Source organism: Dendrobates tinctorius, unplaced genomic scaffold, assembly GCF_039654945.1.
Source record: "Dendrobates tinctorius isolate UK_male_01 unplaced genomic scaffold, ASM3965494v1 ptg000029l, whole genome shotgun sequence".
Lineage (NCBI taxonomy): Eukaryota > Metazoa > Chordata > Amphibia > Anura > Dendrobatidae > Dendrobates > Dendrobates tinctorius.
The window spans coordinates 36,145,068-36,169,436 of record NW_027361697.1 but is presented as its reverse complement, the minus strand read 5'-3'; the positions used below and the strand labels follow the sequence as shown (position 1 = coordinate 36,169,436).

General features: G+C 43.7%; 1 protein-coding gene across 2 annotated transcripts in view; it reads left to right on the top strand.

The window, feature by feature from the left end:
* Positions 1-24,369, top strand: part of LOC141085936 (flavin-containing monooxygenase 5-like) — a 70,575-nt gene that overhangs the window by 18,585 nt on the left and 27,621 nt on the right. The window contains exons 1-5 of one of the 2 annotated variants that reach the window (XM_073571594.1): positions 2,259-2,404; positions 6,969-7,109; positions 7,192-7,380; positions 10,992-11,154; positions 21,676-21,818. In XM_073571594.1, the coding sequence (XP_073427695.1) occupies positions 6,978-7,109; positions 7,192-7,380; positions 10,992-11,154; positions 21,676-21,818 (627 nt within the window). In that variant the 5' untranslated portion in view covers positions 2,259-2,404; positions 6,969-6,977. Of the gene's footprint in view, positions 1-2,258; positions 2,405-6,968; positions 7,110-7,191; positions 7,381-10,991; positions 11,155-21,675; positions 21,819-24,369 lie in introns of those variants that run through there. The other variant, XM_073571595.1, reaches the window with a different exon arrangement.

Here is a 24,369-nt window from a genome sequence, read left to right as displayed (position 1 = left end):
AACGGACAACCAAAATATTGTATTTTGGGAGGAACGGCCCCGTCGAGTGTCCGGGCCGGAACCAAGGGAGCCGTCATCTAGGTTCTGGGGGAAACTGTCCCCGGGGGAAAGAGTTCGGGGATGGAAAGTTGTGACAGACAGCTGGGCTGGGGGAGGGACCAGTATAAAGGAGGTGGGGAATTCCCAGGATGATGAGTCAGCAGACCGTGGCAGCGGCTGAGAGCCAGAGAGACTTACCAGTGCTAGGGGAGACACTCACGGAGGACATCAGAGGAACGGCACCGGGACGACCGTCCGAGACCCGCTGCCGCCTTACCTCAGCCCGCGGCCATTGCCACCTCACCCCAGCTTGCGGCTGCGGCCTGCCCGTGGTTGCTCGTGGCCGCTGCCGCCTCACCCCAGCTTGCAGCTGTGGCCTGTCTCCCGCCACCCGGAGCCGCCCTGCTCTCACCCGTGGCCGCGGCAAGTCCAGTGCCGCTCCGGTCCGCGACAAGGGCCGGGCCTTTGCTCACCTCGAAGTCCCTGTCGCAGCTACTAGTTGCACAGGTGGCCTATCACCCGCCACCCCGCATCGCCGCCGCTTGCCCCAGTCCAGGGGCTGCGGCCCATCCATTCAAGAACTCCGCCGGGGCCTGTGGGGCTCCAGTGTCATCAGCGCGTGAAGACTTCGTCAACGCCTCAGCAACTGGGCCCAGCGACTACTTCGCCAAAAGACCACCATCCCGAACGGCGAGGGACGTCTGGACGGCTAAGTTGACTATATAATTAAGGACCCATAGTTGGCCATACCGCGGCCCTATAGTGACCGGCTACTGCCGGAAGTAGTCGTGTTTTACTCATTTGTGTTTGCTTGTATAGAGCCCCTGCGAGGGCATTCCGTGTTACCCATTTTTGTTGATCAGGCCGTGACTGAGGAAAGTTCCCTCTAGTCTTATAAACGTTACTATAGAAAGCACCAAATTGTCTCGCGATTCGTCACTGCATCCTGCATACCTGCAAACCCCACAGTATCTACACCAACGGTGGTATATAAAAAAAAAAGCCCTCACCCAACCAGAGATCATGAAAAATGGAGCCGCTACGCGAATTGGAAAAAGGCGCAATTTTTTTTAACAAACTTTTGGAATTTTTTTTTTTTTTTTTAACCACTCAAAGAACGTAGACATCTTTGGTGTCTATGAACTCTAAATGACCTGGAGAATCATAATGGCAGGTCAGTTTTAGCATTTAGTGAACATGGTAAAAAAAAAACCCTGAAAACAATTGTGGGATTGCACTTTTTTTGGCATTCACAGCACTTGGAATTTTTATCCCATTTTACAGTACATGATATGGTAAAACCAATGGTTTCGTTCAAAAGTGCAACTAGTCTCGCAAAAAAGCAAGCCCCTCACATGGCCAAAGTTATGGCTCTGGGAAGAAGGGGAGCAAAAAATGAAATCGCAAAACCCTCTGGTCGTTAAGGGGTTAAAGTACCCCATTTACAATCTTACAGAAGTTGGCTCATATTTCCATTACCGGTTTTATATATTTTTCTCTCCTAACTGCCTCCAATTTCCCTGCATTACTTTCACACTTTATGTACTACTCACCTGATCTTGCTCTTAGTATTTCTCTACTGAGGTTACGCGTATGATCCAGAAAAAGATGGATCTGGCCACAAGATCCAGATTTTTAAGTCTGAGCATACTCAGATCCAATTGGCCATCCCCCAGGAAACAGATATAAACAATGCCAGTGAGGCTAGACGGATCCAGCATAAAAACGGATCAGTTTCATCGGTTTTCCACAATTTACGCCGGATCCGGTTTTTCTAAAAATAGCCGGATCCTGCCTGTCGGAAAAAACCTGATGTGTGAAAGTAGTCTTAGTATTTTGGCTGCAATGCATCTTAAAATAGGGAATTCATGGCAGAAAAAAGTACACATGGAACATGCTGCAGTTTTAGAAAAGAGAAATGCAGCCTTGCTTAAAAAAAAATAGCAAATTAAACATATCCATCCTATGAAACCTGCTCTGGATAAGAGCGAAGTTTATGGTGTATCGGCCATGAACAGCAATGAGAATCTTTCCTGTACAAAGGGCAAACTCTATTTGCTCTGTAATAAACCCTTTGGTATCAGTTATCTGCACTGTTCTGTATGTGAAAGGTTGTTCAGCAACTTCCATGGAAGGAAGGGAGCTTCCTCTGCTGACCGCCTGCATTGTCATTGGCCTAGCTGGGTGTACAAACGCCTTTTTTTTTGCTTGTCACATTTCTTAACAGCCTAATGGCTGGAAGCTCTGTACACGCCGTGTAAAAATAAAAAAAAAAATTGTGTACAGATCAGTGCCGGGTTAAATAGGAAGATCTCACTGTACAGAAGCTGGAAGCATTTACAGCTACACTTCAGACTGAGATCAGGCAAGTAATCCAGGGTCTTGTAAATGAGCAGCAGCCCCTTCTGTAGCAATGAGTCGGGCGGGTAGAGGCGATCTAGTAGCCTCCAGTCATATATAGCACATATTTCCATGTAGTGCAATATTTCACGGTATATTCGACTATTGTGGGGGTATTCACAGAATGTGGTTGTGTACAATTATTGCAGAATTAGAAGTAGAGATGAGCGAACATCGTCGGCTCCCTCCGTATTTGGCAAACGATAGCGCTTACCGAAGAAGCTGCATTGGGAACCGGATACCTGGGGCGCTCCCGATGATCAGCTGTTCAGCACCGCAGCTGTATGTGTGACAGTCACAACACACAGGCTCTCCATGCACATGCTGCAACTGTCACACAGCCGCGACACATGCAGCTGCGGCGCCGAACAGCTGATAATCGGGAGCGCTCTAGGTATCCCGGCTCCCGATGCAGCTTCTTAGCTATAGCGCTTACCGATTTCGGATAAGGAGGGACCCGTCGATGCTCGCTCATCTCTAATTATAAGCACATTTTATTGCAATCGATAACAAAAATCTCCCTACATCAGCTGTCCTACTGAAGGAAATTACTATGGTCCCTAGACTTGGGGCAGAATCACTTGTAAGTAGACATTTGACTTGGTTTCCTTTTATAGGTGTGGTTCTGCAAAGAGTAGGCTTCATGTTATGATGTATGTTCTGTGTGAAGTGAGACAGCACACCGCCTGTAGGTTGTGTTTGAGTAGGGTCCTACCCCATGATCAATGTTAGGCTGTGTGCCCACATTGCATTTTTTAAGCGTTTCCGCCACGGTTTTGTCGCTGCGGAAAAGCTTAAAAAAAGTGTTCCCATGCAATCCTATGGAATTCCGCATTGGCTGTGCCAATGCTGTGTTTTTTTCCGCTGCGGAATCGCATAGCGGTAAAATCCGCAGCATGTCCATTAAGGCTATGTGCTCACGTTGCAGAAATGCTGTAGAATTGTCCGCAGCATTTTCGCAACTCCCCACCGCGGATAAAACGCATGCGGAATTCGCATGCGTTTTCCTGCAAAACACAAGCGTTTTTAGCTTGCAGAATGCTAGCGCTTTTCCAAGTGATTCGCTTGGAAAAGTGACAGGTTGGTCTCACTTGTCAAGCATAGTGCTTGACAAGTGTGACCAACTTTTTAATATTGATGCTGCCTATGCAGCATCAATAGTAAAAGATAGAATGTTTAAAATAATAAAAAAAATAGGGATATACTTACCCTCTGTCGGCTCCCGGAGTCCTCCCGGTCCTCATTGGCGCTGGCGGCGACTTCCAATCCCAGGGATACCTTGCGCGAATGGCCTCTGATGTAACGGTTCCTGCTGTAGCTTATTCGGTAAACGCTATAGCTTGCCGAATAAGCAGGGACCTGAACAAATTCGCTCAACTCTAGTGATAGGTACTCTTCTTGCACTGTAGCATACACTGGCTAACACACCAAACTATACTCGCCCTCTTCAGGGTTTCTGGGTACATTGAGAGCAGCAAGGAACAAACTTATACAATTATAGATTTAGTATACAAAAGAAGTAGTGTTTTTAAAAGGTTAGGAAAGATAAAATAAGTCATACATACAGGCAAAAACAATATAAAATAAAATGGATAACACACAGATACATCTTGCGAATTGGATCTGTGAACATTTCAGGCAGAGGAGAACACCGTGGGAAATGTAGATGTATCTGCAGTACCTGTTGCTTCTCCTGGGTTTTGACCCTGAGATTTGGCAGATGATATGTTATAAAGGGTCTATCGCACCCCTGAGCTGAGGTAAGAGGAGAAGGACTGATTTGATTCTTATCCAGCTTTGGGCCATGTTTCTGCTGTGGGTCATATTATACATTCTAAAGAGACAATAGAGTCCTCTTACCGAGCATCCATCCTTCAAGCACTCTATACACACCACACATGAATATGAGGTATCCATAATTCAGGGAGATATTGCGTTCCTCTTGGTTACCAATTACCTGTGCAATTTTACTCACAGATTATTATTATTATTTATTATTATAGCGCCATTTATTCCATGGCACTGTACATGTGAGGAGGGGTATACATAGTACATACAAGTATAGTACTCTTAAACAATACAAGTCACGACTGGTACAGGATGAGAGAGGACCCTGCCCGCGAGTGCTCACAATCTACGAGGGATGGGTGAGGATACAGTAGGCGAGGGTAGAGCTGGTCGTGCAGCGGTTTGGTGGATCGGTGCTTACTGCAGGTTGTAGGCTTGTCGGAAGAGGTAGGTCTTCAGGTTCTTTTTGAAGGTTTCCATGGTAGGCGAGAGTCTGATATGTTGTGGTAGATAGTTCCAGAGTAGGGGGGATGCACAGGAGAAGTCTTATATGCGATTGTGGGAAGAGGAGATAAGAGGGGAGTACAGAAGGAGATCTTGTGAGGTTCGGAGGTTTCGTGCAGGTAAGTACCGGGAGACTAGGTCACAGATGTATGGAGGACTCAGGTTGTGGATGGCTTTGTATGTCATGGTTAGGGTTTTGAACTGGAGTCTTTGGGTAGTGGGGAGCCAGTGCAGGTATTGACAGGGGGAGAGGCCGGGGAATAGCGGGGGGACAGTTGGATTAGTCGGACAGCAGAGTTTAGAATAGATTGGAGGGGTGCGAGAGTGTTAGAGGGGAGGCCACAGAGCAGGAGGTTGCAGTAGTCAAGGCAGGAGATGATGAGGGCATGTACTAGGGTTTTTGCAGATTCTTGGTTGAGGAATGAATGGATCTGTGAAATATTTTTGAGTTGAAGTCGGCAGGAAGTGGAAAGGGCTTGGATATGTGGTTTGAAAGAGAGATCAGTGTCAAGGATAACCCCGAGGCAGCAAGCTTGTGGGACTGGAGAGAGTGGGCAGCAGTTTACTTTAATGGATAGGTCCATTGGGGGGGTCACGTGAGATGGGGGAAAGATGATTCATTCTGTTTTGTCCATATTAAGTTTTAGAAATCTAGCGGAGAAGAAGGATGAAATAGCAGACAGACATTGAGGGATTCTGTTTAGTAGGGAGGTGATATCTGGTCCAGAGATGTAGATCTGTGTGTCATCAGGATAGAGGTGATACTGAAAGCCATGAGATTCTATGAGCTGTCCAAGGCCGAAGGTGTAAATGGAGAAGAGCAGGGACCCTAGGACTGAACTTTGCGGGACTCCGACAGATAGGGGGCGCGGTGAGGAGGTGGTGTGCGAGTGGGAGATGCTGAATGTCTGGTCTGTTATTTAAGACGCAATCCAAGATAGGGCCAAGTCTATGATACCAAGAGATGAGAGGGTCTTTAGTAATAGGGAATGGTCCACTGTGTCAAAGGCAGAGGACAGGTCCAGGAGGAGGAGGACAGAGTAGTCTTGCTTGGCCTTGGTGGCTAGTAGGTCATTGGTGACCTTAGTTAGGGCAGTTTCAGTGGAGTGGTGTAGCCGGAAGCCAGATTGTAATCTGTCAAGGAGGGAGCAAGAGGAGAGGTGGGAGGACAGTTCAAGATGGACGTGTTGTTCCACTAGTTTTGAGGCATAGGGGAGAAGTGATATAGGGCGATAGCTAGATACAGAGGATGGGTCAAGAGAGGGCTTTTTGAGGATAGGTGTGATTGAGGCATGTTTAAAGCTGTGACACATGTCGGCTGATTCTGTATATGTCCATGGATGGTGTCAAACTTGGATTGTCTAGATGGAGTGGAAAATACTTTACTTCCATTGCCATGTGAGATTTCTGATATGGAGCCATATTGTCTGCCTTGGTTCACCTTGCATTGATTAGCGCCTCTAATCAGGCTGTACGCAGCCCAAGTTTGCCTTTCCAACAACTGCCGGCTACTTGTCCATTCCTCTGTATACACACTCCATGTCTACTTTCCATTATATAATGTGCTTAAATTACCTGTTCACAGCGAGGCAGGTGCTGGCAGTGGCACAACTTCCCCGGCCTATCTTGTTAGTAACTCATATGACACGCCTGTTATTCAGTATTGTTAACATTGATGTACCTTGATCGTCTGTGATCTTTAATGAGCATTCACATGGTCTCTAGCCTTGTCCCAGTCATTATCTTTGTTATTGTTATGATTAGTGATGAGCGAACGTGCTCGGTTAAGGTGTTGTCTTCATGCTCGAGTGCTAATAGAGTATCTTCGGCGTGCTTGAATACTATGTTCTAGTCCCCGCGGCTGCATGTCTACCGAATGTTTGACAGCCACAACACATGCAGGGATTGCCTGTTTGTGAGCATGTTAACTCATCACTTGTTATGATTCAACTCCTTCTCTTCCCGCTCTTTGTTTCTATCCTTGCTTTCTTCATGGTTGCTCACTTTCCTTTGGTTCTCGCTTGGCTCTTGTGTACCTGAGCTGCATCTAACGATCAGGCCTACGGTTGTACGCAGGTGTACAATGCGATTCAGCCATGACTGCACTGCTGCATTACGTTTGGTTTCCATCCCTTTGGCTGTTTTGGTCCATGGACTAGTATATGTAATGTACTAATAGGTGATAAGTCTAGAAAATAATGTATTCAATTAATGGTAGTTTTCCATTTATTTTGTAGGCCACCACCATGGGAAAAAAAGTTGCTGTGATCGGAGCTGGAGCCAGTGGTCTTGTAGCTATTAAGAGTTGCTTGGAGGAGGGTCTAGAACCCACCTGTTTTGAAAGAACTGAAGACATTGGTGGACTATGGAGATTCAATGTTGGTTACTAATATTATTTTAGTTATTCCTAACATAGTCCAACAAAATTTATAATATCTTGTGTATTTCTTGTTTATTCAGGAAAACCCTGAGGAGGGCAGAGCGAGTATATACAAATCTGTCATTATTAACACTTCCAAGGAGATGATGTGTTACAGTGATTTCCCTATTCCAGATGATTATCCAAACTTTATGCACAATTCTAAGATTTTACAGTATTTTAAACTTTATGCTGAACATTTCCAGCTGACTCAATATATCCGCTTTAAGGTAAGATATGAGATAATAAAACACTTATGAGTGTTTTTTCAGTGTTTTTATTTAGGAAAAAAATCAAGAATGTTATTTGTTACTTTATAGACATAAAAAAATTTCATAAGCGCTTTAAAAAAATGCTCAAACACCCAAAAATAATTTACAAAATATTAACAAAAACCTTCAGGAAATGTAAACAAAACTTTTCAAAATCTCTGGCGTTTCCTGAAGCGGTTTAGACTTGAAAACCTCATCGTTTTTGTCAAATTGAAAAAATGATTGTGGGAACACACCCTGATTCAGCAGTTAAGCAAAGTCAGCATGATGGTCTGAGAGGAACGCTCCTGGCCCTGAGCACGCAGACCATAGGTAACACATGAGCATTTATCAGATAATTATAGTCAAACATGGCTTGTGTACCTATATCAACGCCTTGTTACACCCTTGGCTGGAGGTAATATGCTGCCGTCTGCTATGGTCAAGGTTCGTACAGTGTTGGAGCGCTCCATAATGTTGCATATTAACCAACACTGATATAGATGTTGATATCATAACAAACAGAGAAGTAATGCCATAAAACATAATATTTTATTAAGGCACACAGGCCAAACATTAAAAACCACAATAAAAGGAGATTCCGGTTCAAATAGGCCAGACAATGTAAGTATACAGATAGGTATAACTTTATACAGAAAAAATAGTAAATGGCAACAATGTTCTACCAATAGGGAATCACATTATATCTCATGTAACATCATAATGACTGTCAAAAACGGTCATATAGGTTAGCTTTTTTCATTATTGGTTTGGGTCATATAATATCCTCTTTTTAAGAACAATGTATTGCGTATGCAGTCCGTATATCCTATTAGGTACATTTATATATATATATATGGTCCATTCAGTACCTCAGCTTTTTGATAGATCATTACCATATGGGCATTTTTGGTACATATAATATTGTCCATGTAAGGGTTAAACAACAGGCCTATTGTGTTTGTATTAATGGGCACATGTGAAAATATAGATATGTACATCTGCATATAATGTTGGTGTTTTTTTAATAATATGCTTTGAATCTCTTTATATATATATATTCTGTATACTATCTGTATAATTGTCTGTGCCCTGTACCACGCTTAGTGTGTTAATTACTTTGGTATTTATGTGGACCCATACATAGTTGGCATTTAGTCCTTAGTATTCCGTTACATAGTTTATGAAGACTTCTGTTCAGACTCTGTTCCACATGGTGTAGGACATGTCCGTCTAACCAGCACATGCAGCTCCCCTGTTCTGACACGTCGAATGGGGGTGTGGCTGAGCGGCAAACGGCGGGCCCTTGCACTGTGGTTTGCTGTCAGGTGGTTACGTCACTTCGGGCGCTTCCAGGACCTCCCCTATCCTGACGTGTCGGAAGGGGGAGCGATGGAGCGGTGAGTGGGCGTGTCGCAGGATAGCGACAGGCGCTGAACAAGTACCGTCGCTGGCTGACTGCCGCAGATGGCGGCGCTGGGCTCCTGTGACCTGGTTTACACTGCTGACAGGTAAGCGCTGTCAATTAACCGCACTGATGAAGTCAGCTAGCCCGCCTTCAGCAATATATGGCGTAACTATTTGAGCACAGATGTGAGGCTACTGATTGATAGCCTGGGGCTACTTAAGGATGCCAATCTATGAGTACCACATACTTTACCCCCTTGGATGAAGCTGTGGTGAAACGCGCGTCGGGGACAGGGCCTGACAAGGTTGTATACTTCTCTTATGCACTGTGCACCTTTGCTGTTATAATGTATGTCCAGGTCTCTACTTAGTGTATATACTAGGGATATGGTGGTATATGTACACTAACCTATATGACCGTTTTTAACATTTGTGCAATAGAACAGCCAGTATACATATAGAGGTATACCTTGGGTACGGACGACTCATCTGTCAGTTCGCACTATATATTGTGCATTTTTGCTGTCATAGATGTGTGGTCAGGTTTCCACTTAAAATATACACTGGGATAACATGACTCTATGTGTACACCTGCCTTTATGATCGCACTTGGCATATTTATTATAGATCAGCTAATATATATATCTATAGGGATACTCTGGGTGGACACTAGTCATACGATAGTTTACTCTATATAGACATTGTATGGGCTCATTATAAGCACTTTATGTGTGCATTGGTGCTTGACCTTTTTCTGTCGTGCAGTGGAGACCACATGTCTAGTATACCAATATTATATGACCTTCATTTGTATTGACATATCACTTGGGTTATATTACAGGATGATTTACATCTTAGGTGGTTACTAGGCATGCTCTACCTGTCTGCAGTACACTATAACCTGTGCAGTAAGAGCATAATAATTCTGTAGGGAGATATCTGTCAGTCAGTATGATGTTACATGAGATATAATGTGATTCCCTATTGGTAGAACATTGTTGCCATTTACTATTTTTTCTGTATAAAGTTATACCTAGCTGTATACTTACCTTGTCTGACCAATTTGAAATGGAATCTCCTTTTACTGTGGTTTTTAATGTTTGCCCTGTGTGCCTTAATAAAATATTATATTTTATGGCATTACTTCTCTGTCTGTTATGATATTTGTGTTACTTTGAAGTGCCATTTTTGGTAGACCTCACTATTTAGGATATATTGTGATATAGATGTTGGTTTATAGAAAGATTACTTACTCCCTAACTTCATTGTGCAGTTTCACATCAAATTTCTCCTTTCTTTGGTGTCTCCATCACGGATTTGTGTCTAAAGCCCCGAGAAGCAGAACAGAACCTTAAGGAGTAATTAAGTCTAATGAGGCAACACAATCCAAAGTCCTCAAATTTGGTGTTCATTTTTTGCCAGACACAATAGCTTAAAAGACAGAAGTGTAATGTGAAACTAGCCTCACGCAGCCCCTATAGACTGCCCTTTTGGACGGTAGACTTATCTCTATGGCTATACTAATTGTAAGGGTTCGTGCACACGACCAATATTCTTGTCCAAAAGTTATCTGTGTTTTTTTATGGATAGCACTTGTACCTATGATATTCCATGAAGCTGGGCACGTGGTTGGATTCTTTCCTCAGACTGAGTGGTCATAAAAAACATGTATGTCCAATTTTGATATGAGTATCAGATCAAAATCGGCAACTCAACTCTATGGGTTTTGTAAAAAAAGCAAAAAAGAAAAAAAAAAGCCCGAGAGCATGTGGATAACATCCGAGTGTGATACAATTGTCACAGATTGACAGAATGGAGAAGGCGGAGAAACTTTCTTTTCACATCAGAAAAAAGCTGATTGTACCGGTCAGAACAATTGGACCATTTTTTTTTGTCTTGTGAACCCACCCTAAGAAATAGCGTTCAAGATGCATTTACTCATGTAGAGACATATTTACAATGAAGACATCCACTATCCAAAGGGATTAAACTTATTTCAATGTTTTAGGGGTCCTAGCTAGGGTAGGTTAGGGATTGATGGGGAATGTTCTCTGGGTTCCAAGGGGGCTACAATAAGTTAATCTGCCCTGATGTTTAGTTACAGGGCTAGGTCAGCACCCCAGGCAAAGGAAAACCCAAATGTTGAAAGTGTATTACTTGAAATAATATCTTTTTTATTTCAGACCACAGTTTGTAGTGTCAAGAAGCGACCAGACTTTGCTAAGAGTGGACAATGGGAGGTAATTACTGAGAAGGACGGTAAACAGGAGTCGGCCATTTTTGATGCTGTTCTTGTATGCAGTGGTCATCACACAGAAGCACACATCCCTCTTCAAACCTTTCCAGGTGATTTCATTATTTTTCATAGTCAGGACTGTTGTAGAATAAACATCCTATATGTCTGTGTATGATAGAATGGACATGTCTGGTATTAGCAAACTAAAAGCATTGTGTGACTTTGGATTGAGATATTCCAAATTTAATACAAAAAATGTAGTAACTTTGCAAATGATTATTATATGCTGATTATGATGTTCTTTTCTTCCACCATGATCAAACTTAAAAAAGTGTTAACCGATTAAGACATACCTTATAAACATTCCTTTCTATATGTCCTTCATGCTTTATGCCCCTTTTGACCATGCAGTGATGATTTGATAGGTCTTCATTTGGAGAATTGGTTGTCTTGAAGGCTTCTGCTATGATCAGGTTTATGTGAAAGACTAATGTTCCCACTTGAAGTTAATAGAACCGCTCTCATAAAAAGCACCGACTGCCTGTGTGCTTAGAAATAGATAAAATAAATATGCACTGCTCAATAAAGTATAGGGAACACTTAATAATAATAATAATAATAAATTTTATTTTTATAGTGCCGAGTCTTGCCGACATATTCCGCAGCACTTTACATTTCAGAGGGGATTTGTACAGACAATAGACCTTACAGCATAACAATAATCACATACAGTAGATTATAACAAATAACAAGAGGAGTGAGGGCCCTGCTCGCAAGCTTACAGTCTATGAGGAAAGAGGTAGACACGAAAGGTGGGTGGTAACAGTTGCTCTGATTGTATGGACCAGCCATAATGTTAAGTGTGTAACAGTACAGACACAGAGGGCTAATGGATGCATAAAGCATGTGGGAACATGATGCTGGGAACCTGGTTATGGTAAAACTTTTGGCTCTGCCACACAGGGATAGGTTAGGTTAATGTGTTGAGGCGATAGGCCAGTCTGAATAAATGCGTTTTCAGGACACGCTTAAAATTGTGGGGATTGGGGACTAATCGTATTGACCTGGGAAGTGCATTCCAAAGAATTGGCGCGGCACGTGTAAAGTCTTGGAGACGGGAGTGGGAGGTTCTGACTATTGAGGATACTAACCTCAGGTCATCAGCAGAACGGAGGGCGCGGGTAGGGTGGTATACTGAAACAAGGGAGGAGATGTAGGGTGGTGCTGAGCCATGGAGGGCTTTGTGGGTGAGGGTAATAAGTTTATACTGAATTTTGGAGTGGATGGGTAGCCAGTGTAATGACTGGCACAAGGTAGAGGCATCGGTGTAACGATTGGTGAGGAATATGATCCTGGCTGCAGCATTCAAGACAGATTGGAGAGGGGAGAGTTTGGTAAGAGGGAGACCGATTAGAAGAGAGTTACAATAGTCGAGACGAGAATGAATAAGAGAAACAGTAAGAGTTTTTGCAGAGTCAAAAGTAAGAAAAGGTCGAATTCTAGAAATGTTTTTGAGGTGCAGATGACAAGAGCGAGCCAGTGATCGAATGTGGGGGGCAAAGGAAAGCTCGGAATCAAGTATGACCCCAAGACAGCGGGCATGTTGCTGGGGAGTAATAGTGGAACCACACACGGAAATGGCAATGTCGGGTGTAGGTACATTAGTAGCGGGAGGAAACACCAGGAGTTCAGTCTTTGACAGGTTCAGTTTCAGATATAGTGAGGACATGATATTAGACACAGCGTTTAGACAATCGCCAGTGTTTTCTAGAAAGGCTGTCGTGATGTCAGGAGAAGAAGCGTATAATTGGGTGTCATCAGCATAGAGATGGTACTGGAAACCAAATCTACTGATTGTTTGACCAATAGGGGCAGTGTACAAGGAGAAGAGGAGGGGGCCTAGAACCGATCCTTGAGGAACCCCAACAGTAAGGGGAAGGTGAGAGGAGGAGGAACCGGCAAAAGAAACAGTAAAGGAGCGGTCGGAGAGATAGGAGGAGAACCAGGAGAGAACGGTGTCCTTGAGGCCAATGGAATGGAGCATAGTGAGGAGGAGCTGATGATCCACAGTGTCGAATGCTGCAGAGAGATCCAAGAGAATTAGCATGGAGTAATGACCATTTGATTTAGCTGTTAGCAGATCATTAGAGACTTTAGTGAGGGCAGTTTCAGTGGAGTGTAAAGAGCGGAAACCGGATTGGAGAGGGTCGAGAACAGAGTTTTCTGAGAGATACCGGATAAGACGGGAGTGGACCAGGCGTTCCAGGAGTTTAGAGATGAAGGGAAGATTAGAGACAGATCTATAGTTAGCGGCACAGTTTTGGTCGAGGGATGGTTTTTTAAGTAGTGGATGTATGATGGCATGCTTAAATGAGGAGGGAAAAATACCAGAAGAGAGAGAGAGGTTAAATATTTTAGTTAGGTGAGGGGTGACAGCAGGGGAAAGGGACTGGAGGAGATGTGACGGAAATGGGTCACTGGTGTAAGTAGTTGGGCGAGAAGATGCAAGGAGCCTGCTTACTTCTTCTTCTGTGTCTGGTTCAAAATCAGAGAGTGAGTTAGATGCAGTGGGGGAGGGAGGACAGTGCATGGTATGAGGGGATTTGGAGATAATTTCCTGTCGGATCTGGTCAATTTTTTCTTTGAAGTAATTGGCCAGATCGTCAGCTCGGAGCTCCGTGGTTGGGGCCTGTACTCTTGGATTGAGTAGAGAATGAAAAGTGTCAAAGAGACGTTTCGGGTTATTGGACAGTGAGGTGATGAGGGTGTTGAAATAGGTTTGTTTGGAGAGGTGAAGGGCAGTGTTGTATGTTCTAAGCATAAACTTAAAATGGATGAAATCTTCGTGTAGATTGGATTTTCTCCACAGACGTTTGGCGCACCTGGAGCACCGCTGCAGGAAACGTGTTTGCACCGTGTGCCAGGGTTGTCGCCGTCTGTGTTGTGGTGTTCTATTTATAGGGGGTGCAAATTCATCCAGGGCACTTTGAAGTGTTTCATTGTAATGCTTCAATGCAGAATCAGGACATGAGAGGGAGGAGATAGGGGCCAATGAAGACTGCAAGTTCTTCAGAAGTTTCTGGGTGTTAATGGCCTGTATGTTTCTATAAGTCTGGACAGTGGGGGTGACCTGAGCAGCCTGGCAGTTCTTTATAGAGAATGAAAGAAGATTGTGGTCAGAGAGCGGGAGAGGGGAGTTTGCAAAATCATCCACTGCACAAAGCCGAGAGAAGACCAAGTCGAGGGAGTTTCCGTCTTCATGCGTTGGAGAATTAGTAAGCTGCGAAAGGCCAAATGAGGAGGTTAGAGATAAAAGGTGAGTAGCAGATGGGGAGAGGGGAAGAGCAATGAGGATGTTGAAATCTCCCATGATGAGGGTAGGGATGTCACAGGAGAGAAAATGTGAAAGCCAAGTGGCAAAATGATCCAGGAACTGATGGGAGGGGCCGGGAGGACGATACACCACCGCCACTCGCATGGAGAAGGGGGTGTAGATTCTGACGGCATGGACCTCAAAAGAAGGGAAGACAAGTGAGGGTACTTGAGGGATAACCTGAAAGGTACATTTTGGTGATAGGAGCAGACCAACGCCTCCACCAGCTCTATTGTCTGATCTTGGGGTATGAGAGAAGTGTAGCCCCCCGTATGAAAGAGCAGCAGCAGCGGTAGTATCTGACTGCTGGATCCAGGTTTCAGTAAGAGCCAGGAGGTTAAGAGAATTAGAAAGGAAGAAGTCATGAATGAAGGAGAGTTTGTTACACACTGATCGAGAATTCCAAAGTGCACAATTAAGAGAGACAGATGGCATGCAGGGAATATTAATAAGATTAGAGGGGTTTCTGAGTGTAGCAGTGGGGGGGTTTGACTTTCTATAACATGGGGGACCAGGGTTGGGAGCAATGTCTCCTGCAACTAGGAGAAGGAGGATAGAAAGAGTGAGCAGATGGTTAAGTGATTTGTGAGAGCGTCTCTGGTGTTGAATGGTGGGACTGCCTGGATCTGTGCAATTTAACAATGTGAAAAGAGCATGAGTGCTATACATAGGAGAGGAAAGAAGCGAGGGGCCAATATGGATGGAGTGTGGAGAGTTAATGCCAGGGCGGTGGATGTGTGTGAATGCAGCGGCCAGGATATAAATTACACAAATGCATATGGTATATATTTGTTGTACTCCAAATGTACAGAGAGTAGATGTATATAAATGTCTTACCTGTCTCCTGCCCAACTGCCATGTTATAACTGCCAATAGTACTTTGATACATGTGCATAAATGCCACCCCTGCATAAATGCTCCCCCTAGCTAGGTCTGAATATATAGGAGGTTAAGGCTAAGTTTTTTTTTTTTGTTTTTTTTTGGCTCTCTCTTCTCGTTAATCAATCACACTAAATTGAGACACCAGGACCCAATAAAATGTTGTGGTCAAATAAACACATGTCCAGCACTACATGGATCATAAAGCACTTTGAAAAGTTTCTTGACCTCACAACATAAGGGGACAAGCAGAGTAAGTTGAAAAAAACTATATACCAGATATAAGCTTGCAGAGTTGAAAACACATAGATAGCATTCAGGATTAACTGCTTGCTGACATTGAATGGAGACACAGGAGTGGATTCAGAGCAGAGATTGGAAAAGCTTAAATAGAATGTAGATCCAAATCAATCCCACTTCTGTGAAAACCTGTCCAGTTATGAAGCAACACTGTTTGTTAATCAGTTTGTCCTGGCAAATGAAACAGACAAAAGAGAGAAATGATAGTCAATTAGCATGACAACCCCCTATAAAGGAGTGGTTCTGCAGGGGATAACCATAGACCAGTTCTCTGTTCTCATCCTTTTTTGCTGTTTTGGTCACTTTTTCATATTGTCATTGCTCTCAGCCCTAGAGGTACTGTAGAATAGCATAAGGCGGTGTCTACAACCCACAGAAGTTGCCCAGGTAGTGCAGATCTTCCAGGATCACATATCAATGAGAGCTGTGGCAAGAAGGGTAGCTGTGTCTGTCAGCACAGTGTCCAGAGCATGGAGCAGATACCAGGAGACCCAGCAGCAGGACTGCTGCCTCCTCCTTAGTGCAAGGAGGAGCATTTCCAGAGCCCTGCAAAATGACCTCCAGCAGGCCACTAACATCCATGTGTCAGCTCAAACTGTCTGAAACAGACTCCATGAGGGTGGTATGAGGGCCTGAAGTCCACAAGTGGTGGGTGTTGAGCTTACAGCCCAACACCGTGCCAGAGAACACCAAGATTGGCAAATTTGACATTTGCGCCCTGTGCTCTTCATGGATGAGAGCAGGTTCACACTGAGCACATGTGACCGACGTGACTGTCTGGAGAAGCCATGGAGAACGTTCTGCTGTCTGATACATCCTCCAGCATGACCGGTTTGGCAGTGGGTCAGTAATGGTGTGGGGTGGCATTTCTTTGGAGGGCCACACAGCCCTCCATGTGCTAGCCAGAGGTACCCTGACTGCCATTGCAGTTGTGGCCAAAAGTATTGACACTCCTGCAATTCTGTCAGATAATACTCAGTTTCTTCCTGAAAATGATTGCAAACACAAATTCTTTGGTATTATTATCTTCATTTAATTTGTCTTAAATGAAAAAACACAAAAGAGAATGAAGCAAAAAGCAAAACATTGATTATTTCACACAAAACTCCAAAAATGGGCCAGACAAAAGTATTGGCACCCTCAGACTAATACTTGGTTGCACAACCTTTAGCCATTAAAACTGCGACCAACCACTTCCGGTAACCATCAATGAGTTTCTTACAATGCTCTGCTGGAATTGTAGACCGTTCTTCTTTGGCAAACTGCTCCAGGTCCCTGATATTTGAAGGGTGCCTTCTACAAACTGCCATTTGTAGATCTCTCCACAGGTGTTCTATGGGATTCAGGTCTGGACTCATTGCTGGCCACCTTAGAAGTCTCCAGTGCTTTCTCTCAAACCATTTTCTAGTGCTTTTTGAAGTGTATTTTGGGTCATTGTCCTGCTGTAAGACCCATGACCTCTGAGGGAGACCCAGCTTTCTCACACTGGGCCCTACATTATGCTTCAAAATTTGTTGGTAGTCTTCAGACTTCATAATGCCATGCACACCGTCAAGCAGTCCAGTTCCAGAGGCAGCAAAGCAACCCCAAAACATCTGGGAACCTCCACCATGTTTGACTGTAGGGACCGTGTTCTTTTCTTAGAATGCCTCTTTTTTTCTCCTGTAAACTCTATGTTGATGCCTTTGCCCAAAAAGCTCTACTTTTGTCTCATCTGACCAGAGAACATTCTTCCAAAACGTTTTAGGCTTTTTCAGGTAAGTTTTGGCAAACTCCAGCCTGGCTTTCTTATGTCTCGGGGTAAGAAGTGGGGTCTTCCTGGGTCTCCTACCATACAGTCCCTTTTTATTCAGACGCCGACGGATAGTACGGGTTGACACTGTTGTACCCTCAGACAGCAGGGCAGCTTGAACTTGTTTGGATGTTAGTCGAGGTTCTTTATCCAACATACGCACAATCTTGCGTTGAAATCTCTTGTCAATTTTTCTTTTCCGTTCACATCTAGGGAGGTTAGCCACAGTGCCATGGGCTTTAAACTTCTTGATGACACTGCGCACAGTAGACACAGGAACATTCAGGTCTTTGGAAGTGGACTTGTAGCCTTGAGATTGCTCATGCTTCCTCACAATTTGGTTTCTCAAGTCCTCAGACAGTTCTTTGGTCTTCTTTCTTTTCTCCATGCTCAATGTGGTACACACAAGGACACAGGATAGAGGTTGAGTCAACTTTAATCCATGTCAACTGGCTGCAAGTGTGATTTCGTTATTGCCAACACCTGTTAGGTGCCACAGGTAAGTTACAGGTGCTGTTAATTGCACAAATTAGAGAAGCATCACATGATTTTTCGAACAGTGCCAATACTTTTGTCCACCCTCTTTTTTATGTTTGGTGTGGAATTATATCCAATTTGGCTTTAGGACAATTCTTTTTGTGTTTTTTCAGTTAAGACAAATTAAATGAAGATAATAATACCAAAGAATTTGTGTTTGCAATCATTTTCAGGAAGAAACTGAGTATTATCTGACAGAATTGCAGGGGTGTCAATACTTTTGGCCACAACTGTAGGTACAGTGCCTTGCGAAAGTAGTCGGCCCCCTGGAACTTTTCAACCTTTTCCCACATATCATGCTTCAAACATAAAAATACCAAATGTAAATTTTTGGTGAAGAATCAACAACAAGTGGGACACAATTGTGAAGTTGAACTAAATTTATTGGTTATTTTAAATTTTTGTGGAAATACAAAAACTGAAAAGTGGGGCGTCAATATTATTCGGCCCCTTTAACTTAATGCTTTGTTAAGCCACCTTTTGCTGCGATTACAGCTGCAAGTCGCTTGGGGTATGTCTCTATCAGTTTTGTACATCGAGAGACTGAAATTCTTGCCCATTCTTCCTTGGCAAACAGCTCAAGCTCAGTGAGGTTTGATGGAGATCGTTTGTGAACAGCAGTTTTCAGCTCTTTCCACAGATTCTCGATTGGTTTCAGGTCTGGACTTTGACTTGGCCATTCTAACACCAGGATACATTTATTTGTGAACCATTCCATTGTAGATTTTGCTTTATGTTTGGGATCATTGTCTTGTTGGAAGACAAATCTCCGTCCCAGTCTCAGTTCTATTGCAAAAATGAGGATGAATGAACTCATGGAGATCAACATCCAACACTGCGGAGACACCATCACGTGTTTCTCAACGCAGTGATTCTAGAGCACTGCCCCCATCCCTTATGGGAAATATGCAAAACATGCAAAACAGAAGCCGCGGAGACACCATCACATGTTTCTCAACGCAGGCAATGACCAGCCAGGTCTTTCCCCGGGAAGGTACAACCACGGGAAGGGCAGTCTCCAATGAAGGAAACCACCTATGCCAAAACATGGTATCCATCCACAGACAGCTGTTTCGGGGTATTGCCCCTCATCAGTGTGGAGTAGGAAACTGGCTGGTAGGAGCAATGCCTAGTAAAAGACTGTGAAAATGAGGATGAATGAACTCATGGAGATCAACATCCAACACTGCGGAGACAACATGGATGGATACCATGTTTTGGCATAGGTGGTTTCCTTCATTGGAGACTGCCCGTCCCGTGGTTGTTCCTTCCCGGGGAAACACCTGGCTGGTCATTGCTTGCGTTGAGAAACATGTGATGGTGTCTCCGCGGCTTCTGTTTTGCATGTTTTGCATATTTCCCATAAGGGATGGGGGCAGTGCTCTAGAATCACTGCGTTGAGAAACACGTGATGGTGTCTCCGCAGTGTTGGATGTTGATCTCCATGAGTTCATTCATCCTCATTTTCACAGTCTTTTACTAGGCATTGCTCCTACCAGCCAGTTTCCTACTCCACACTGATGAGGGGCAATACCCCGAAACAGCTGTCTGTGGATGGATACCATGTTTTGGCATAGGTGGTTTCCTTCATTGGAGACTGCCCTTCCCGTGGTTGTTCCTTCCCGGGGAAAGACCTGGCTGGTCATTGCTTGCGTTGCGAAACATGTGATGGTGTCTCCGCGGCTTCTGTTTTGCATGTTTTGCATATTTCCCATAAGGGATGGGGGCAGTGCTCTAGAATCACTGCGTTGAGAAACATGTGATGGTGTCTCCGCAGTGTTGGATGTTGATCTCCATGAGTTCATTCATCCTCATTTTCACAGTCTTTTACTAGGCATTGCTCCTACCAGCCAGTTTCCTACTCCACACTGATGAGGGGCAATACCCTGAAACAGCTGTCTGTGGATGGATACCATGTTTTGGCATAGGTGGTTTCCTTCATTGGAGACTGCCCTTCCCGTGGTTGTTCCTTCCCGGGGAAAGACCTGGCTGGTCATTGCTTGTGTTGAGAAACATGTGATGGTGTCTCCGCGGCTTCTGTTTTGCATGTTTTGCATATTTCCCATAAGGGATGGAGGCAGTGCTCTAGAATCACTGCGCTGAGAAACACGTGATGGTGTCTCTGCAGTGTTGGATGTTGATCTCCATGAGTTCATTCATCCTCATTTTCACAGTCTTTTACTAGGCATTGCTCCTACCAGCCAGTTTCCTACTCCACACTGATGAGGGGCAATACCCCGAAACAGCTGTCTGTGGATGGATACCATGTTTTGGCATAGGTGGTTTCCTTCATTGGAGACTGCCCTTCCCGTGGTTGTTCCTTTCCGGGGAAAGACCTGGCTGGTCATTGCTTGTGTTGAGAAACATGTGATGGTGTCTCCGCGGCTTCAGTTCTATTGCAGACTCCAACAGGTTTTCCTCAAAAATGATCCTGTATTTGGCTCCATCCATCTTCCTATCAATTTTAACCATCTTCCCTGTCCCTACTGAAGAAAAGCAGGCCCAAACCATGATGTTGCCACCACCATGTTTGACAGTGGGGATAGTGTGTTCATGGTGATGAGCTGTGTTGCCTTTACGCCAAACATATCGTTTGGCATTGTTGCCAAAAAGTTTGATTTTGGTTTCATCTGACCAGAGCACCTTCTTCCACATGTTTGGTGTGTCTCCCAGGTGGCTTGTTGCAAACATTAAATGACACTTTTTATAGATATCTTTGAGAATTGGCTTTATTCTTGCCACTCTTCCATAAAGGCCAGATTTGTGCAGTGTACGACTGATTGTTGTCCTATGGACAGACTGTCCCACCTCAGCTGTAGATCTCTGCAGTTCATCCAGAGTGATCATGGGCCTCTTGGCTGCATCTCTGATCAGTCTTCTCCTTGTTTGAGATGAAAGTTTCGAGGGACAGCCGGGTCTTGGTAGATTTGCAGTGGTATGATTCTCCTTCCATTTCAATATGATCGCTTGCACAGTGCTCCTTGGGATGTTTAAAGTTTTGGAAATCATTTTGTATCCAAATCCAGCTTTAAACTTCTCCACAACAGTATCACAGACCTGCCTGTTGTGTTCCTTGGTCTTCATGATGCTCTCTGTGCTTCAATCAGAACCCTGAGACTATCAGAGAACAGGTGCATTTATACAGAGACTTTATTACACACAGGTGGATTATATTTATCATCATTAGACACTTAGGATAACATTGGATCATTCAGAGATCCACAATGAACTTCTGAAGTGAGTTTGCTGCACTGAAAGGGGCCGAATAATATTGCACGCCCCACTTTAAGTTTTTGAATTTCAACAAAAATTTAAAATAACCAATAAATTTCATTCAACTTCACAATTGTGTCCCACTAGTTGTTGATTCTTCTCCAAAAATTTACATTTGATATTTTTATGTTTGAAGCATGATATGTGGGAAAAGGTTGAAAAATTCCAGGGAGCCGAATACTTTCGCAAGGTACTGTATCTATGTATGTACTGTATGTATATATTTATGTATATATTATACCGAAATAAAAACTTTTCAAAGCTAAATAATCAGATACCAAATTAATTTCAATTGACCTTTTGAACAAATTAACGTGTATTGGCTGAGAGAAGCTACCATCTAATAGTTATTCCTAGAAGTGACTCCGTCTGATTCCTTATATTTTTTCGGTAGGGACACATCACTTAGAGTTGACACGTTTTCCACATTGTATTTGTAAAGCAGAAAATGAGACTGAAATGTGTTATTCACAACAGGAATAGAAAAGTTCAAAGGACAGTACCTTCACAGCCGAGATTATAAAAATCCCGAACAATTTAAGGGAAAAAGAGTCATTGTCATTGGAATCGGAAACTCTGGTGGGGACATTGCTGTGGAACTGAGCAGGACGGCATCACAGGTTTGTCACAATTATAATACTACATGGAGAATCGCACTGCTGGATTGAACCCTGTGGCGGCCCTGAGGCAGTCAAAATCTTGGGGCCTCTCCTGCAAATAATTTTCTAATACATTTTTAAATCTGCTGTTTAATACACCAAGTACATTTCATAACACCGATCAAAAATTAAGTTAATAAAACTTCATAATAAATCACAAAAGGTAATTAACTATCTTGACCTTTGGGTGTCAGCCTGAAAATACTCGTCTGTGTTCCCGAAGCTTCTACTCATGGATATTCTGTGATGATCTATAGTTGGCGAGAGCTTACGGCCTCTTACCTCTCCTCCATTCCTACTCCCCTTTCTGGCCAAACAAACAGTTGCCATGCCCAATCACATAGATGCCCATCCTCTACTGCTCCCAAATTCTGAAATATACCCTACAGCTTCCAAAGCATCATTTCATAATAATCACATCAGAACTCCATTGCTACAACTGGATTACAATGTCAGCTGGTTGTACTTGCATACTGATTGCAAATTTCTTTCAATATCAAATCAATATTTCTTTTAATCCATTGCCTGGGGCCCCCAAACAATGTGGGACCCATAGATCAATGCTTATTGTGGTTAATTAGTAATCTAGTACTGGAGAATCCTACCACAAGCTAAACAGTCTGGTTGATAAATTGAATAAGGTTTGTAACAGAGCCATGTATGGAAATCATGGGGCCCTAAAGAAAATGTCCTAATTGGGTTCCCCCCCCAAAAAAAAAAAAAAAATTGGCATATCATTGCTTATAGTTGCTGTCACAGAAGGACATACAGTATCTCACAAGTTTTAAAAGTAGGGAGTATATGTATTGTGTCATTTACACAGTAATTTTGTCCTACTAAAGCCCTTTAATGTTCTCACCTCCTGCAATACTCCTTATATGATCCCCATAAATTATGATGCCAGCAAAAATGTCCCCCAAATAAATTATACCCCCGCAGCTAAATCCTTTACAATACCCTCCACACAGTATGAAACCCCTACAGCCATCCAGTGCCCCCACTCAATGTATGATGGTCCCTAGGTCCCATATAATGTATGATGAACCACACAGTCCTGCTTTACACAGTACAATGGTCTCACAGTCTCCCTACGCAGTATAATGGTCCCCCCCATAGCTCTCTACTTTGTAGTATGATGGTCTTACAGTCTCCATATGCAGTATAATGGTCCCCCCCCATAGCTCTCTACTTTGTAGTATGATGGTCTTACAGTCTCCATATGCAGTATAATGGCCCCCCATGGCTCGTTACACAGTATGATGGCCTTAAGGCCCTGTCACACACAGCGATCTCGCTAGCGAGATCGCTGATTTTGTGATGCATCAGCAATCTCGCCAGTGAGATCGCTGTGTGTGACGGGGATCAGCGACCGGCCCCCCTGCCGGTTATCGCTGATCGTGCTCGATCGGCCTGGGCCATTTTTCGATCGCTGGTCTCCCACTGGCCAGCAGGCATCGCTGCGTGTGGCAGCGAGAGACCAGTGATCAGCGATGCTGGTTTCTAAGGTAAACATCGGGTATCCAGGAGCTGCGGCTCCTGGATACCCAATGTTTACCTTAGAAACCAGCGTGTAACATAGTTTTGAAGGCTGAAGGAAGACATTATGTCCATCTAGTTCAGCCTATTTTTAGTGCAGCTGTTTTGCATTGTTGATCCTGGGGAAGGCAAAAAACCCACAGAGTAGAAGCCAATTTTCTCCATAGGGAAAAAAATTCCTTCCCCTAAGCTGGGTCAACCATCTACCTATAATATTCTGTTATTCGTAACCTTCTATACTGTTACTCACAAGAAAAGCATGCATTCCTTTCTTTTTATGTTCATTCAGTGAGTTGGCCATTACCACTTCCTCAGGAAGAGAATTCCAGAACCTCACTGCTCTTACCGTGAAGAACCCTCTTCTATGCTGGTGCAGAAATTGTCTTTCCTCCAAACGAAGAGAATGCCCCCTTGTTCTTGTCACAGTCCTTGGTACAAACAGTTCATTGGAGAGATCTCTGTATTGCCCTCTGCCCTCTCTTTTCTAGAGTAAATGGACCTAATTTTGATAACCTTTCTGGGTTATCTCCATTTATCATTTTAGTAGCCCGCCTTTGAACCCTTTCAAGTTCAGTAATGTCTTTCTTGAGCACCGGCGTCCAAAATTGCACACAATACTCCAAGTGTGTTCTGACGAGTGATTTGTACAGAGGGAGAATTATGTTTTCATCTCGTGTCCCCAGACCTCTTCTAATGCATCCCATGACCCTATTTGCTTTGGTGGCAGCTGCCTGACACTGGGCACTCCAATTTAGCTTCTTATTGACTAAGATGCCTAAGTCTTTTTCCATGTCTGATTTCCCCAGCAGTTTCCCATTTAGTAAGTAATTGTAGCATCTGTTTCTCCTTCCCATGTGCATAACCTTACACTTATCTGTGTTAAACCTCATTTGCCATTTTTCAGCCCAATTCTCCAATTTACTCAAATCTGTCTGTAGTTGCAAACTGTCCTCCTTTGTGTTAACTACCTTACATA